The sequence below is a fragment of the Bactrocera neohumeralis genome, chromosome 5 (assembly GCF_024586455.1).
Source record: "Bactrocera neohumeralis isolate Rockhampton chromosome 5, APGP_CSIRO_Bneo_wtdbg2-racon-allhic-juicebox.fasta_v2, whole genome shotgun sequence".
In the NCBI taxonomy this organism is placed as follows: Eukaryota; Metazoa; Arthropoda; class Insecta; order Diptera; family Tephritidae; genus Bactrocera; species Bactrocera neohumeralis.
In genome coordinates, this window is record NC_065922.1 from 13,944,755 (window position 1) to 13,961,395 (window position 16,641).

Genomic DNA, 16,641 nt, shown 5'->3' on the forward strand with positions numbered 1-16,641 from the left:
ATATGTATGTATTTACACATATTATGAGAAGATATTGTAAGATTTTTGAAAACAAATATTAAATATTTTTCGCAGTAAATCCGATCTCCGCAAAATTCTCATTAAACTAGAAGGTATTGTCCGTAACTCCCCCACCCCCTTGAGGTACAATTATAGAAAATATATTATCTTCTTAAAGTGGTAGCATGTCTTATTCCAACAATGAATTACTCTTCGATTCCCCTTTCATTGTGTTACTTGTAAAAAAAGTCAAATTTTATTAATATTTATGAATATTATACTAAATGTCATATCGATTTATCTCGATAAATAAGCTTCTCTTTAATAAAATATTTGTTCTTGTCACAATGTTCGCCCTGTGTTATTTTATTTACATTTAGTTTGCCATGTAGTTTAAAATTTAGAGTGAAATTTAAGTAAAAGATTATTTTTGAAACAAAAAAAATTGTTAAATTAGTTTAAATTGACAGTGATAACAATTTCAATCGAAAATTGTGAACTACTACAGTGCTTATGATTCCTTAACTTACTATATTATTGAGTAAAATTGATTAGTTCTCTAATACCAACACACAAATTCTTGTTTAGATTGGTCCTGGTAAATTGGTGCCTGGCAAGCGTTTCCCACCACGACCACATCCACCGCCCTGCGACAATTCCAATGATAGCGGTTTTGGCTTCGATCAGCATGTTGAAGTACAACAGCAGCAACAACTGCAAGCCCATCATCACCTGCATTCGGCCAGTGGTAGTAGCGCCAGCAGCAGCAGTAGCAGCAGCAGCAGTAGTAGTGGTAGCCCAGGCAATAGTAGCGATATTATGCAGAACAACAACAACACTGCCACCAATCTTAGTATCAATAATAATAACACCAGTAGCAACGGTAGTCATCATCACGGTAATAACCATCATCATCATCATCATGGACATGGTCATCACCACAGCTCGTCGGCAATGCCGCACTCGGCGCATGTCATACGTGCCATACCGGCCTCAAGGTACGTACAAACACAGCGCAGAGTATTATAAAGAGATATTATAGACTTTGTTTAGTCTTAATCATGATTGTATGCTCATTCATGCCCATCCTTACACGAACTCTTTCTCCCTGATGGCACGCTCTGAAACAGGCGCCATATGTGTGTTTTTTATTATTTTATTAGCATGTAGCTTTTCTGGAAAATGTTTGTACTTTTGTTTATTTTTTATACAAATTTTGCCAATTTTTTTGATCAAAATTTAATACTTACTGGGTTTTGTTGTTATTCTGCGGTCGTAGTTAACTAATTTATAAAAGCAGCTAAATGTCGACTTTTTTTTATAAATTCACAATTGCTATTGCCATTGCATTTTATTGCAATTTTTTCACTAACTGATATTTTTACATATATTTGGTTGCATTTCTAGTTTATTGTTTATTTGTTTGATTTTTTTTTCAGTTGCTTTGCAACCGTGTTGTTTACATAGTTGGTTCTGCCAAGCAATTCAAGTATATTATATTGTCTATATAATTTTCACTGTTTCTGGGTGCATATTTACATTTTCTGTATAGTTGTTGATGCGGCTTTGTAGTTGTGCATACATTATTTGCACGCCAATCAACTTTGTAATCAAATGTTTTTCTAATATTTTGACTTTTATTGTACAGGGTGTACTAGAGTTAGTGATTCGGCAAGTGAATAAAAAATTAGGAAACTATTAAAGAAAATAATTTATAATAATTATATACTGAATTGATAAAGTTTTTAATATTTATTCAATGAAATAGATTAACAAATTCATAATTAAGACTAAAATATAAATTAAAACTAGTATAATTTGCCAAAATTTATTTTCAAAATAATTACCTAACTTAAAAAATACTAAATAGAAAATATTTTTGGCTTCTTTAAACTTTTATCATTTTAAACTGAATATAAAAGCTTTTATACTTAATATTTTTCCTTCATTTAAATGTTCAGATATTGATAAAAAAGACATAATTAAGTCTAAAATTTAAACTTAAATAATAATAAATATAATGTGGTGAAATAAACTTTTACAGCCTTTCTTAAACTTTACAAAAAATAATAAAAATAAAGTTTCAAATATTTGAAATAAAAAATTAATTAAGCATGAAAAAATTCAAAATTTTTAAAAAAGTTTTTGTTCTTCATATAATCTCCTCTTGAATTTTTACACATCATTATTGTTCATTTGGGTATATTATTTACATATCTACATTTTTGTATCTAATAACAAAAGTGTCGTATCTCCAAAAGAACGTAACCCATCCAACCTATTCTTCATTGTATACACCGTAAATAACGTACTTAAGGCCCACATCCGCTTCACGTGAACTTCTGCTTATCTTAAAAGCGGCCCTTCAATTGTATAACTCATGAAATTTTCTAGTACGAAAATGAGATTAAAATTCGTTTGCCCTTATCAGTGCCAAAATGAAAATAACAACAACTTCAAACAAATCACATTTTTTCTTGTTGGAGGGTTACTTCACTCGATTTGTTGTTGTCTGTAGAGTGATGAAAGACGCTACAGGAGTTGTTGCTATTGTTGTAGATTTTTACATGCCTATCTACAAAGAACAATCTTCACTCTTTATTGTAACTACAAAGTAATTGAGGCACACTTTGCGTTTGTTTGCACGCAACTCAAAAGCGTTGCTGCGATAACTTGGCATGAGGTGAGTGGGCAAGCAAGCTGAATGATTGTAGGTCATGGTGACAATAGAGCCTTTTGCCGCTGTTTGTGTGTGTACGTGGCTATGTGCGGCGATCTATATGAGCGGCCGTCAAGTGCATTACTGTCAGTGTATTAGTAATTGCATTTTGCATATGTATGTACATATGTATATATTTTATTTTTGCAAACAATTCATATATTACACACTGTGTTGTTGATTCTAAGCAGGTGCTGTTGTTCATGTTCTACGCCGCTGTTACAGCAGTTTTATTTAATTTGTTTACATTTACTGTGTTTGCAACGGATCGTTGCATGAGAGCAATAATGTTATACACTCGCATATAGCAGACTCTCGCTACATATCAATATCTTATCAGTCATAATGACGACAACGGGGAGAAAAATCACGAAAATTATTGTTGTTTGTTAGTGCAGTAAAATAGCGGCTCTAACGCTAGGTAACAGGTAATAAACCGCCGGCTTATCAGTTAAGTGTACATACTCGTAGTATTAATGCATGTATGGAGTTCGCTCGACGCAAATCATTGTTGTCAACCGAAAGTGCTTCTAATGGTGGGGGATTAAATAAAAAATGAAAGTTTCAATAACCCAAACAAAGCAATAAAAGTTGTTGGATATGTTTTGTGTTGTATGTATTCCAGATGGCCCATTAAACGGTCTAGGTTATTTGTGGAAGTGCTCGTCTATCAGACATGTATGTACATACTTATGTACATGTAAAAAGAATGCTGCCTTAAAGAACTACATTAATCAATTATTTATCAATAAGAATATTATATACATACATATATGTATATATGTAGATATTTTATTAAATTTACTTATTTTGTAATCTTTGAAAAACTAACTGTCGTTGTTTTTTGAGTAAATTATTTACACTTCAACAGTAAATGTAAATAACCCTCGAAAGTACAGGGTGTATTAATGAGGAAAAAACTTGTGCATGTCGCACGAAAGTATTATATGTTAATTTAAAATAATGATCAGGGTAACAAGGTAAACCGATATGGCTAAGTCCGTCCGTATATACGCGAACTGTACCGCAGTATCGATTTAAAATTTGCACATGTCCTTTTCTCGCAACTCATAATATACATAATATTTAAATTTTCATCTGGGAAGAGTATTTTAGCTTCGGTGTAGCCGAAGTTAACGTTTTTTCTGAGCTCCCCGAAAATATTTGCTATATCCAAATATTTAATAAACGTCTTGTCGAACTTAGTCACTTTTCTATTTAATAAAAAGCTTTAAGGTCCGCCAAAGCACAAATATACGCACTTAGTTACTCATAGATAAATAATTTTGGAAGTCTGCAGGTGATAACGAATAAGTGAGCCGAAACACACACGAGACACCGGGAGCTTATTTTGCAATATATTAGAAAATTACTCAAGTTGTTGATTTTTAATTTTTGTATTATCATTTATTTTATTTAACTTAAATACTTTTTATTTAGTTTTTGTTTTGCTATGTGCTTCGCGTCAATGCTTAATTTCAAATCAAATGGCCAATAGCTTGTTTAGGATTTTCACACATGCATATGCATGTACATTTATTTGTTTATGCATGTGTATGCATTTGTGAAATATACGAGTAGACAGCTGTTGTTTTTTTAATTTAATCTTTATTTTTATTTTTGTTGAGGCAGTTCATGAATGCAGCTTGTTGGCGTCACACAAACGTTCCAATCGAAAAGCTCCTAAGTATGAATTATCCGCTCTTTATATTGTATATACATATGCATGTTGGCATACTATACACATACATACAAATATAGATATGTATGTATGAGAGTTTGCGAATCGCACTTTCAGGTTTTCTGTCTGACCGTATCGCCACTTTGAAATCTTCACTTGAGTTTCTACGTAAATACGTATTTTTTTTTGTTGATTTTCTGTTTATTTGTTTTACTTTAAAGTAGGTAAACGGCAGTACCTTAGTTACATATTTGAGTTTTCATTTATATTGCACACACATAAGTATTTATTTTGATAAATTGTTCTAGTTTATTTGAATTCAGTATGAAATTTCGCAAGGAAAAGCGCTTAAATCATAGCTGACGCAACTTGGCCTAGTTGAGGAAATGTTTAATGACACAAGTTACAAAGTAGTGAATTATAGAAGCGTCAAGTAATTACTTTTTTATGATTTTATTTGAGTAAAATTAAAAAAGGTAACATTTTTTTTTATTAATTTAAATTTGTATTATTAATACATCCTGCCCACCCTGTGGTGTACCTCTGTATACATACATACTTATTCCATTTAGTGAAATTAGTGCATAGATATGCTGCTTTCAAGGCATTTTTCAAAAATCAATAAATTTCAAACATCGTTATTTATATTCATGTACATAAATGCCTAAATTTCATGTGCTTGCCTCTGCCAATTGAATGCCCACGCTCCGTTGACAGAGCCTAACACGTGCCCAGTTGTCCAAGGCTTTTTGGTTATTAGAACAATCATGCATATATTCAGTGCTAGTTTTTTATACAAACATTTCAACAAACTTATATATGGTACATTGTTGCTGTTTTTTTGAACTTGTGCCTAATTAATGTATAGAGTATGCTCTGTTTATTTTTACCTTAATTCCCGTTGGGGAAGTGAAAAGTGCTTTTTGTATGAAACCGCCGGATATATAAGTATATTTACATACATATAGCTGTATATAATTGTTTGTGTACATATCTAAGTATATAGACGCAACCATCAAGCTATTAGGCACATATCGGCACGTGTCGCAGTGTTTTAGTTGAACATTCGTAGTACGTACATACTTACATATAATATATTTGATTATAGGCTTCATAGCCAGGTCAATAGCCGAAAATCACAACAAAGTGCTAATGGTGCAAATTAAGGGCTAAATCAATTTGAGTTTCTAACTCATGGACATACATATGTACATGTATGCAGACATATGTATGTATGTACATAAAATGTACATACGTATACGTACAAATGTGTATTTGGATTCCCACTGAAATTTCCTTCTTCCTTATGAAAAAAAAAATAGGTTACTGTAAAGCCGTTTATTTTTTAACGTCGTCATAGTTGATAAACTTGATTTTTTCAAGTGAAACACTTTCTTCAAGCACCATTCTCTAATTGTTAAAAAAATTATATTTACTTCAAGTAAAAACATGTTTTGTGTTTTTTAAGAGGTATTTTACTTAAAAAATCGTCGTTTCATCTTGAAAACTATTGGGTTCTGTTGACCTCATATGTATGTATGTATATACAAAGAAATAGCATAATCGTTTAAAAATATGAACGTCTAATATGCAACCTGGAATGGTGACTAATTTTTGATTTCCAAAAACTACCGTAAATTTGTATCACCCTATAAGCTAAATGAACAATAAGAGTGACAGTTCTTAAAAAAAAAATTATAAAAATTGAGAACACGATTAAAATGTGAATTTTGGTTTTTGTAAAATTATAATTTCAAATAATATTATTTCAAAAGGGAAAGGAGAAATAATAATTTTATTCCTGATAAAATGAAATAAATTTCAGTCTTACCGATACTGCATCTAACTATAAAAAATAATACATTATTAATTTACTTATTTTTTAATTTTGTGATTTTTTTTATCTTTTCCCAAATTGGTAACGTTTGCAAAAAATACTTTACTGTATTTTTTAAAACATATGTTTTTATATATTTTATATTAAACAAGTTTCTAATTTTTCCCACCAGTCAGCCGAAAGCCTATGATGCTAGCGCTGCGTACTTTAGTTTATATAATAATTTGTTTATTATGTAAGCTTTAATAAAATAAAATAAAAATATATTTTATAATTTTCCAAACAATCTAAATTTTTAAGAAGTTGGGAGTTAAATGTTAACAGTATTATAATACAATAAACAGCAAAATCTCTACGCACAAAATTTTCGCCATATATTTATATTACTTATGCAATACACGTGCGTCTTAAATGTTATAAAAAGCTTATTGACAAACATAAAACTAATTGCTTCCATTCAATGCAAACACATACATACATTCTAACAACAACGCCTGCGACAAAAATATACCAAAATAAACATAAATACACGCCACCGCCAATTTATGCCACCAACAACCACAACGCCACATACGCATGTACTTGTGTGTAGTTCAACACCCAGCAAGAAATTGCCATTTGTCAACTCCACGGACGATGAGGACTATTTCGAAGATTTTTGCACTGATGACTCCAATGATTACTATCGCAAGCGCTTGAATTCGGATTCTAACAGTCAGCCGCTTGGTGGCAATAATCAAAATCAAACCACGCAACAGCAGCAACAACAACAACCACAATATGCGGAAGACAATTCAACGAGCACGAAGCGTAGAAAGCTCGAAAGCTTTGTGGAGCTCGACAATGACGATGCGTGTAGCGAAGATGCTTTTATACGAAAAATTGCCAGCGCCACCAATTTGGAAGCGCCAACCGTTGAAGCACCGCCACCAACACTGATGCTGTTGCCCACAGTGGCGCCCACAAAGTAAGAGAATTTTGTTTGCTTTGTTTAATTTTGCTTCAACTTAAACCAAAATTTTATTTGTATGCAAGATTTTTTTTTCAATTTGTATATGTATGTATATATTTTTATGTGTTCTCTAAACAAAATTGCTGAAAGCGCAAACCTGAAACTTTATTTATCTACTATCTATTAACAGTTTTCTGTGCCGAAAAAAAGTTTGTGTGAATTTTTATAAAAAAAAATTATGTACTTACGCTTTCTGTTTCTTTCTTAAAGTGTATGTACATAAACATACATATTATATATTTATCTCAACTCGTCCTAACCTCTAATTGTATCATTATCTGTCTGTGTTAAGACGACACGAAGTACATGAAGCTACACTATAGTCACTGCCATTTCATGCTCATCTTAACTTTTTTGAAAATTAAAAAAAAAAAATAAATAAATACGTAAAAACTTTTATCAATTTTTTACCAAGCGCTCTTAATATTTTTCCTCTCTCTCTCTCTCTATTTTGCAGATTTATACCAACAGGTCCTCGCGCCATGACCAGAGTGGCACACAAGCGCCAGCCGGCGGTGCCGCAAAATACTATAGTGACCTCATCGAATGGACGTGTGCAGCTGGAAATTGTCTCTCAGCCAGAGCAACAGCATCGTGCGCGGTAAGTTGGTTTACACCATTTTTTATGTGTTCACTATTTGACTATATATTTTCTCATTTCATTTCTTGCAGTTATCAGACTGAAGGCAGCCGTGGCGCTGTTAAAGATCGCAGTGGCAATGGTTTTCCCATTGTGCGTCTCACCGGCTACAACAAGCCTGCTGTGCTGCAAGTATTCATTGGCACTGATATCGGCCGCGTGGCACCACACATGTTCTATCAAGCCTGCAAAGTTGCTGGTAAAAACTCCACACAGTGTAATGAGAAGAAAGTGGACGGCACCATGGTCATTGAGATCGATTTTAAACCAGAGTCTGATATGACAGTTACCTGCGATTGCGTTGGCATACTCAAGGTACGTTCCCTCGCCACGGTGTTAAGTATTTTATTAATATTAATATTTTGTTAAATGTCATATATTTTTTAGGAACGCAACGTTGATGTGGAACACCGATTTCCGGATCATTTGGCGCAGAAGAATAAAAAGAAATCAACACGCTGCCGCATGGTATTCCGCACACAGCTAACACATGATGATGGCACCTTGGAAATGCTACAAGTCTGCTCAAATCCTATTATTTGCAGTAAGTTTCTTAAATCCCAGATAAATTTTAATATTTTTATAAGAATGATTGGGTGACAATGACGATGTCTCTGACTCAACTTCTCAACTATCCCAATCTTTAATTTACTGTATATTCAGAAATTTGTAAAGAGAGAAAGATAAAAGAGTATAAAATTGTAAAAAAAATAATAATCATTTTTAATTAGATAAAATTTTAAAAATTTTCCAAAAATTCGTATATCGTATATCGATATTTTCTAAATCCAGCTAAAAACGAACAAAACTACTACACAATAAGTCCAAAATATAATGTTTTTGTTTTCGCCTTTAATATAAAGTAAAGGAACAGGGCTAACTTATTAAAAAATACTATTTAGTTTATAAAGAAATTTAACTTAAGATATTTTAACTTAAAGAGTGATCTTTAAAGATATTTAAAGTACTAATATTGCATAAAAAATCGATGAAAGCGAAATTAACATTTTTTTCTTATTTTTTCGCTTTTGAGAGATAGTAAAGGTAGAGGACAAAATTTATTCAAACATTACATTTTTTTATATAGAAATTTTATTGAGCACATTTTAGCATAAAAAGTGAGGTGTGGTTCTGTTAAGTTATTTATAATATTAACCCTGCATAAGAAATCTATATTCTTCTGTACATCATCATAACCTCATTTTTCCTTCTCCCTGCAGCACAACCACCAGGTGTGCCGGAAATATGCAAAAAGTCACTGACTTCATGTCCAGTAGATGGTGGACTCGAACTTTTCATTATCGGCAAGAATTTTCTCAAAGACACACATGTGCTCTTCCAAGAGACCTACGAGAGTGTACCGCCAAATGAAGTTGCAACTGAATTAGCTGTGCGACAGCATTTAGGCGGTGCATTGTGGGAGCAAACAGTGCTGCCCGATAAGGAATATTTACAACAGGTCAGTTTTGTTTTTTATTTGTTTAAAATTTAATTAACAATATCTCTATCTCCCCCAAACAGACTCATTTAGTGTGCGTTGTGCCACCCTATATACATCAGAATATACTCAAACCAGTCACTGTGCAATTGGTAATTATTTCCAGTGGCAAAAAGAGCGAGCCACACGCTTTCGTTTACACGCCAAAAGGTAGTTACACGACCTTGGCAGCTGCAACCACATTGAGCTCAGCGGCATTGCATGGTAGCTTATCAGCGGCACAAGGTATTTATTTGTTTATTTTACATTTTGTTTTTAAAACGTTTTTTATTTAAAACGAGAAGTGAAAAAAATATAGGAAACAGGCGAATAAAACAATGAAAGATAGAGAGAGTACATTTAAAGATTAGACAGGTTGGCAGGCAGGCAGTTTGAGGTTAGAAAAGAATACTTTCGATATAAAGCAAACGAAAATGTAAATGAAAACTACGCAATTGCATATTAATTGGAAACATTACTATTATATAAAAAATAAAGCATAAAATAATAAACATATTTTTAAAATTATGACACGTCATATATAAGACTTAAATAGTTTATAGCATGAGGTTACTGTTTCATAAATAGCAAAAAATCATATATAAGGCAGAATTTTTTTTATATATAGTAGTAGTACGTACCTTTACGTAACTTACATATATGCAGTTTACTTACCATATAGCAGCAAAATCCAGTTGTCATATACCCCCAACTTTGCACAGAGCTGCGTGCCACAATCGGAATAATTGCATACATCTTTCACAGGCAGCGTGAAATTTACTGCGATATTTCATAGATATGGCAATAATTTCTAGCTTTTACGTGTTTAATTTATTATTTCCTGAAATGCTAAATTAAATCGCTGATGTCGATTCATGCAAATTACAATTTTTTTTCTGTTAAAACCGTTTCCTTTAAAAATTTGTCTTCTATAGCTTATACTTTGTTTGTTTTTGTTATAAAGTTAGCGAAAGAAAAAAAGAAAAAGTAATTAAACTCGTTCTATATACTTATTATACGCTTGCAAATACATAACTACACGTAAATCATTGAAAAAGTGCAACCAATTGAAATATCGCATAAATTTTACTTATATAATTTCTAAGTTCAACGATAAAAAATCTAATTTTAAGCGTGCAAACTATATAGCAGTTAAATTAATACAATATTTATATAAAAACTAAGTATATACAAACCAGCAATTGCCGACGAAGCCCTAAAAAGCTATTCTAAAGTAATAGTTATGCACAGTTTTTGGGATTTTATTTCATTTTAATCAACTGAGGATATCCCGAATTGGGCTTACTACCACAAAAACACAACTCGAAAGCGACAATTCACAAAGCAAGTACAACAGTCCAGAAGCAGAATATTTCATTCGACGTTTATCATGCACTGTGACAACGTCGCTGCCGCCACCGCCATCGCCGAATCTAATCCAGACAACTTTGATGTGTGATTGCTTACTCTGTTAATTGAGTTTTTTTTAAATTGCAGCTCATACATTCTATTTATTAGCATACAATATTGGTTTCACTTGTAATCGTTTAGTGTGTTGGCTTAACGTTTTCCTTAGTTTTTTTCGGTAGTCGTTTTGCTCAAATAACACAATTCTAGTTTTTTGTTATGTTGAAGAATCGGAAAAGAATTTTTGTGCGAATTTAGTCGAATTTACTACTTCCAATGCAGTTTGCCGGTGTGAATGTGTGATGTTTGAATGTTGGCGCAGAGTTTTCTTGGTTACATTTGGCATGCGGTAGACCGCCAACGATGCAGCAAAAAAAAATATTAATACTGAAAAGAAGCATTGTATTGTGTTCTCCTCTGAATCACAATTAATCAAACAACAATAAACTGCTAGATGAGACTTTATACCCAACAAACAGCTCTGTTTCCGCAAGCTATTTACTTGATTTGCAGTTGCTTTCACTACTATTTGTATACAATATTTAATTGTATTTGAATATTTGTATCAAGAAATAACAAACAGCGGTAACGAATTGGATTTTCAGAGAAGGAAGACTTGAATTCTCAACAAGCAAGCCACAACGAACACAAAACTTTTATAGAGTTTTTTTCACACAGGACCCAAATTTTCTTTGATAGGCAGCTTTTCAACGTTCAGTCTTTTTTGGCTTGATTGCTTCTGTGATTAGGAGATTTAATCACATACAGTAAGAAAAATACCAAAATGTTCACCTGATAAAACTGTTGAACGTAAATAAGAATGACAAAAACAAAAAAAAAAAAAAGAATAAAAATACAAAAATAAAAAAGCTCTGTGTTCTAAAATAAAAACTTAAAAGAATAAAGATTAAAAAAAAAATCAGCAAATCACAATAATGAGCTAAGTCATTAACTCCCAAAAGGATTTTGTTCAACACTAATCACAAAATATTTTTACTTTATTTTCCCCTTCTCCTAGCAATTTAGGTATTTGTGAGTGATATCAAATCAATTGAAAAGCGAAAGTATATTCACATACATACATAAAAATATATAAATATCTATATATATTGAGAATGCATATTTGAACTTCAAGCTGTTTCAATGTTGACAATTGCAAATGTTGCGCGTCGAACGATGCCACCAAAAACACTACGTTACTTTGCAAATGCACAAATGCGAAACACTTGAATCTCTTGAAATATACGCGTATATTAAAAATTAAACAAAAAAAAAAAAAACGTACATAAAAAATAATAAATTTAAATGACATTTAAAGCGATCTATAGAAAGAGCAACACCAAACATACATGCTGCAATTGCTGTCGTCGAAATCATTTGCCACAAAAGTTTATCAGAATCAAGCGCACACACACCGCACATGTAGATGTCCACTGAGGAGACCGATTTGGCTGTGATTGCGTTAAAAAAATTGCTAAACTGGCTATATTTCCATTTCTACTGCAACAGCTGACTAACCGGTATGCAAAGAAAATGCATAGATACACGAGTTGTATGGAAGAAAAAAAGTAAATAAGACAAATTAAGCCTAAAAATGAAGGCATACAAGCAACCATGCTTATCGATTTTCCAGCTGCAGTATTGAAAGTTGAAAAAAAATAGTTTATATGCTGTCACAACACCAGGTTATTCACTGCTCCACACCGTAGCGGCTGGCTGTTATCTGCTGTCGTCACCACACCAGGGTTCGTTTCGTCTCGTCTCGCCTCGCCTAGCTTCGCCTCATCTCGTCACACCTGCTGCACATGCTTCACCAACTGTACATTAGGGTACTGGTTTATAGAACAAAACAAACAATATTTCAAACAAAACTTATTTCAAACAATTTTTTACTTCATTTTTTTTCCTTAAGCTACTAAAAATACATAATTTAGTATTCGCATTTGTCTCTTTATATATTTAAGCCACCATGTCCTAAATAGTACATACTACAGTACCTACATACATATTTACTGTTACTCTATTACATAATACTTACTACAGTTTCTTAATGATACTTTTTTAATAACTTTTTTCCTTTTTTATGCTTTTATTTACTTTGATTTGCTTTTTATGCGCGCCTAAATTAATTAAAAATTATTGTTATAGAATCTGTAGACGTTTTTGAAAAGACAAATATTTTGAAATAATATTTTTAAGATGCATTGTGCAAAAATTAGAAATTTTTATCTAGATTTGGCCGTCAAATAAATTAAAATAATTGTATAAAATTGAATTAGATAACATAAAAATGTTTGAAACCAAATTGTGTGTAAAAATATCTACTTTGTTGTATGATGTGCAAATAAAATTAACTTAAAACATTTTAATTCACCCCACAACCGCAATTTATTAATGCATTTTAATAATTTTTTTTTTGTTCTATTTTGATTCCATAACAATAAAATTCATGGCAATTCATCAACAAAGCAGGGTGCTCTGTATGAAAGTTTTTTTTTTTAATTTCCGGGCTAAGAATAATAATTTTAAGAAATTAATAAAGTAAATTAAATAAGTAACGAATATTAAATTCATGAAAAATTAAATATGAATTTCGAATATTAAGGAATTCTTTATTTTACTTTTTTTTCTTAATATTGGTAATAATATAATAATATGTAAAAGTAATATTAAATTCATGAAAATTTAAATATGAAATACGAATATAAAAAAAAAAATTTCTGTTTCTAATATGGGTAATAATGATATGCAAAAGTAACTGCATAATTTTTTGTAATTATTGTCTTAGAGTAAATTAATTTTTTCATTCTGCTCAAATATTCTTAATACTAATTTAAGATAAAATAAATTTATACTAAGTTTTTTTTTAATATTGGTAATTATTGATTTTGATTAAAACAGATAGATAAACATTTTTTAATTAATTTCAAAACTCGGCACAGCTCCATCAAATGTCTTAATGCAGAGCATTCTTTCAACTTCGGCTCTAGTCGAAGGCATCTAATGTAAACAAACACTACATTCAATCGGTTCAACGCGCTCGTTATTTTTTCTTCAAAATTCTAACCAAAATTTTCCAGCAATTAAATAATACCAAGCGTTTGACGTCATTATCCAACAACAACAACTTGAATATCTTCTGCTACAACTTCCCTACCGTCCAATAAACGTGCTTCAACCATAAATGTATATTTCGGTAATGTACAGATTCTGCGTTAATCTTTCTAAAACCAAAACAAAAATATTCATAATTTCATTAACATTTAAATTTTGCTTTTCATTATTGATTTCTTTTTTTTTTATTCTTCTTTTTTTACTTTTTGTGGTTTATAGTTGTAACATCCATATGTTGTGTATTTTTTTCTATATTATTTGCTTTTTTACACTTTTTCGTTCAAATTAACAAACCATTTTGTTAGGCACAAAACAAAAACAAAAAAAAAAACACAAACCAAAAAATCAAGTTTTCTTCTTTTCAAACAGTGGCTTCTACAATAGCTAGTTGGCAGTGGCAATAGTGCGAGATCATCAACGTTGGTCGTCCTCCCATTCACTCAGTATCAAATTGGGCTCTTTTCTTTTATATTCCTATTTTACAGGTTCTTAGCGCGCTCCAAACGTTTTCGTACGTGAACCAACCCATTGCAACTACAAAGCAAACTTTCAAATGCAACTCTTTTTATTATTCCCCCACACTTACCATAATTCTTATAATCGTACTTTATATATTACATAGTTTTGCCGATATATATCTACATATATATATATAATATATAAATATCTAACTACTTACACCTGAACATGAACACAAACACAACAAGCATAGCATAAGTGAACTCACTTAGAGAATAGTTATTCATAAGTTAAGCGGTGCGGTTATTTTTTAATTTTTTTCATTTAATTTAAACAACCTAGCTGTAAGTATTGGAAAAAACCAAAAAACAAAAATAAACATTTGTAATTTCTTAATTTAGTTGTAACCAAAATTGTCGATCATGCTGGACATGAGATTCGATTTCAAAGTGGTTGGAGATTATTTTGAGTTGTGTTATTTTGGCGAAGGGAGAGAGAGAGCTTGAATGAATGCCATGTGTTACATATAGATTTTAAGTTTGTATGTATGTAAGTATGTGTGAGTGTGTGGCAGTATTAAGTACCTATGAAAATGTAAATTTGATAGAATTTAGTTCTTCATATAGAGCTGTAATATAATAATTTCATCAAAGCTTCCGTACTCCATTTTACATGAAAGTGTTTCGAGAATTAAAAAAATATCCTTAACAAAAAAAGTTTATGAAATTTAATTTTTTATTAATATATTGACATTTAATTAAAAAAAAGAATTAAACAATTATTACATTATAATTAATACAAACCAAAGCTTTATTTAAAATATCGTTAGAATATTTGAAATTGAAATTTTCTATTACCTACATATGTATATACATAAATATTTATTTTGGAATATACATATGTACATACATACGTAAAGTCGCTTAAAAGTTATTGAAAAATATTTTATATTGGAAGTTGCATATAATACCTTAGTTTTCAGGTGCTTTCATTAAAGTTTTCTATTTAATTCATCCAATTTGGCATTTATTGATAAAAATCGAGTGAAAAATTTTACTCATAGCAAGTTGCATATAAGCTTGCCTGAGCTTTCAGAAGCTTTCATATAAATTGTTATAACAGTGACATGTAAGCTTGCCTGAGTTTTTGGAAGTTTTCATGTAAATTATTATAATAATTTAATAATAAAAATACAAAATTCGGATCATTTTGTTATAAAATGCCTTAGAATTAGAATGTATCCAATTGTTGCTGCTTACTTTGTCAAATCAGGAGCTCTTAGCTTAAAGTGAAAAATTACTAAGCCATATTTTTAACAAATATTAGTTGGAAAATATGTCAATATATCAGAGAGAAAGTGAAAAGTTAAATGCTTTTAACAAATTTTAAATAAAAAATTTCAAAATTAACGATAAATAATATATTATTAAAAAACATATTTATTGGTAAATATGAAAACTTATTTATTTGTTATTTTGTAATATTTAAAGAAGTGAATTTTGCAACTTTTACATTTTAAGTCGACCTCAAAACATTTGTATTCACTTTCACTACGTAATCGAATCATAAAAAACAAACGGCACTTAACACTTTCCCCTTTTCAGTAGTCGTCCACATATTTCCTTTTTTTTTACTTTTTTTTAATAAAATTTCGTTATCAATAAAATTTAATCTGCTCTAGTGTAGCTCTTTACCTACTGCTTTTGTACTCGTATTCACTATGTGCTCATGTGTGTCGGTATGTGTTTGTTTGCAAACAAATTTAACAAACTAGTGAATGTGTGTGTGTATGTGTGTACTTATGATGCACTCAAAGTAATTTCCCCAGCTCATCAACCAAATGCAGTCAAAACTATATAAAAACCGTTATATGAAAAACATTTTTTATCAATTAATTAGAGTGAAATTGAATTATATATAAACCGTTATATGGAATATATTTTTTTAACCATTATTATTAGAGTGAAATCAAAATATAACGAAATCCCGAGAGATTTTCTCAAACAAACGCAAGCAATTTGGCTGATGAATATAGTTGCTGCAAGCAAAATAGCATAATTGGAAACTTAATTTAACAAAATTAGTCATAAAAACATTAGATTTGAACAAAACTTACTTATAAGTCGTAGCACATAAAATTTAGTCCTTAAGCACATATATAAGTTTCTGTTAAAAAGTATATATACATCATATATATATAATATAAATCTATATAAATTTACAATACGAAAAAACAAAGAGTAACTAAATATGTTTGTCCATTTTCAATGAAATACAATTTTTATTTATTTTTTA

General features: G+C 30.7%; 1 protein-coding gene across 4 annotated transcripts in view; it reads left to right on the forward strand.

The window, feature by feature from the left end:
• LOC126758824 (nuclear factor of activated T-cells 5) overlaps positions 1–16,641 on the forward strand; it is a 95,023-nt gene that overhangs the window by 71,055 nt on the left and 7,327 nt on the right. For 3 of the 4 annotated variants that reach the window (XM_050473211.1, XM_050473208.1, XM_050473209.1), the window contains 7 exons: positions 589–998; positions 6,830–7,204; positions 7,707–7,850; positions 7,922–8,204; positions 8,277–8,433; positions 9,110–9,348; positions 9,411–9,612. In XM_050473211.1, coding sequence (XP_050329168.1) covers positions 589–998; positions 6,830–7,204; positions 7,707–7,850; positions 7,922–8,204; positions 8,277–8,433; positions 9,110–9,348; positions 9,411–9,612 — 1,810 coding nt within the window. The remainder of the gene's footprint in view (positions 1–588; positions 999–6,829; positions 7,205–7,706; positions 7,851–7,921; positions 8,205–8,276; positions 8,434–9,109; positions 9,349–9,410; positions 9,613–16,641) is intronic. The other variant, XM_050473212.1, reaches the window with a different exon arrangement.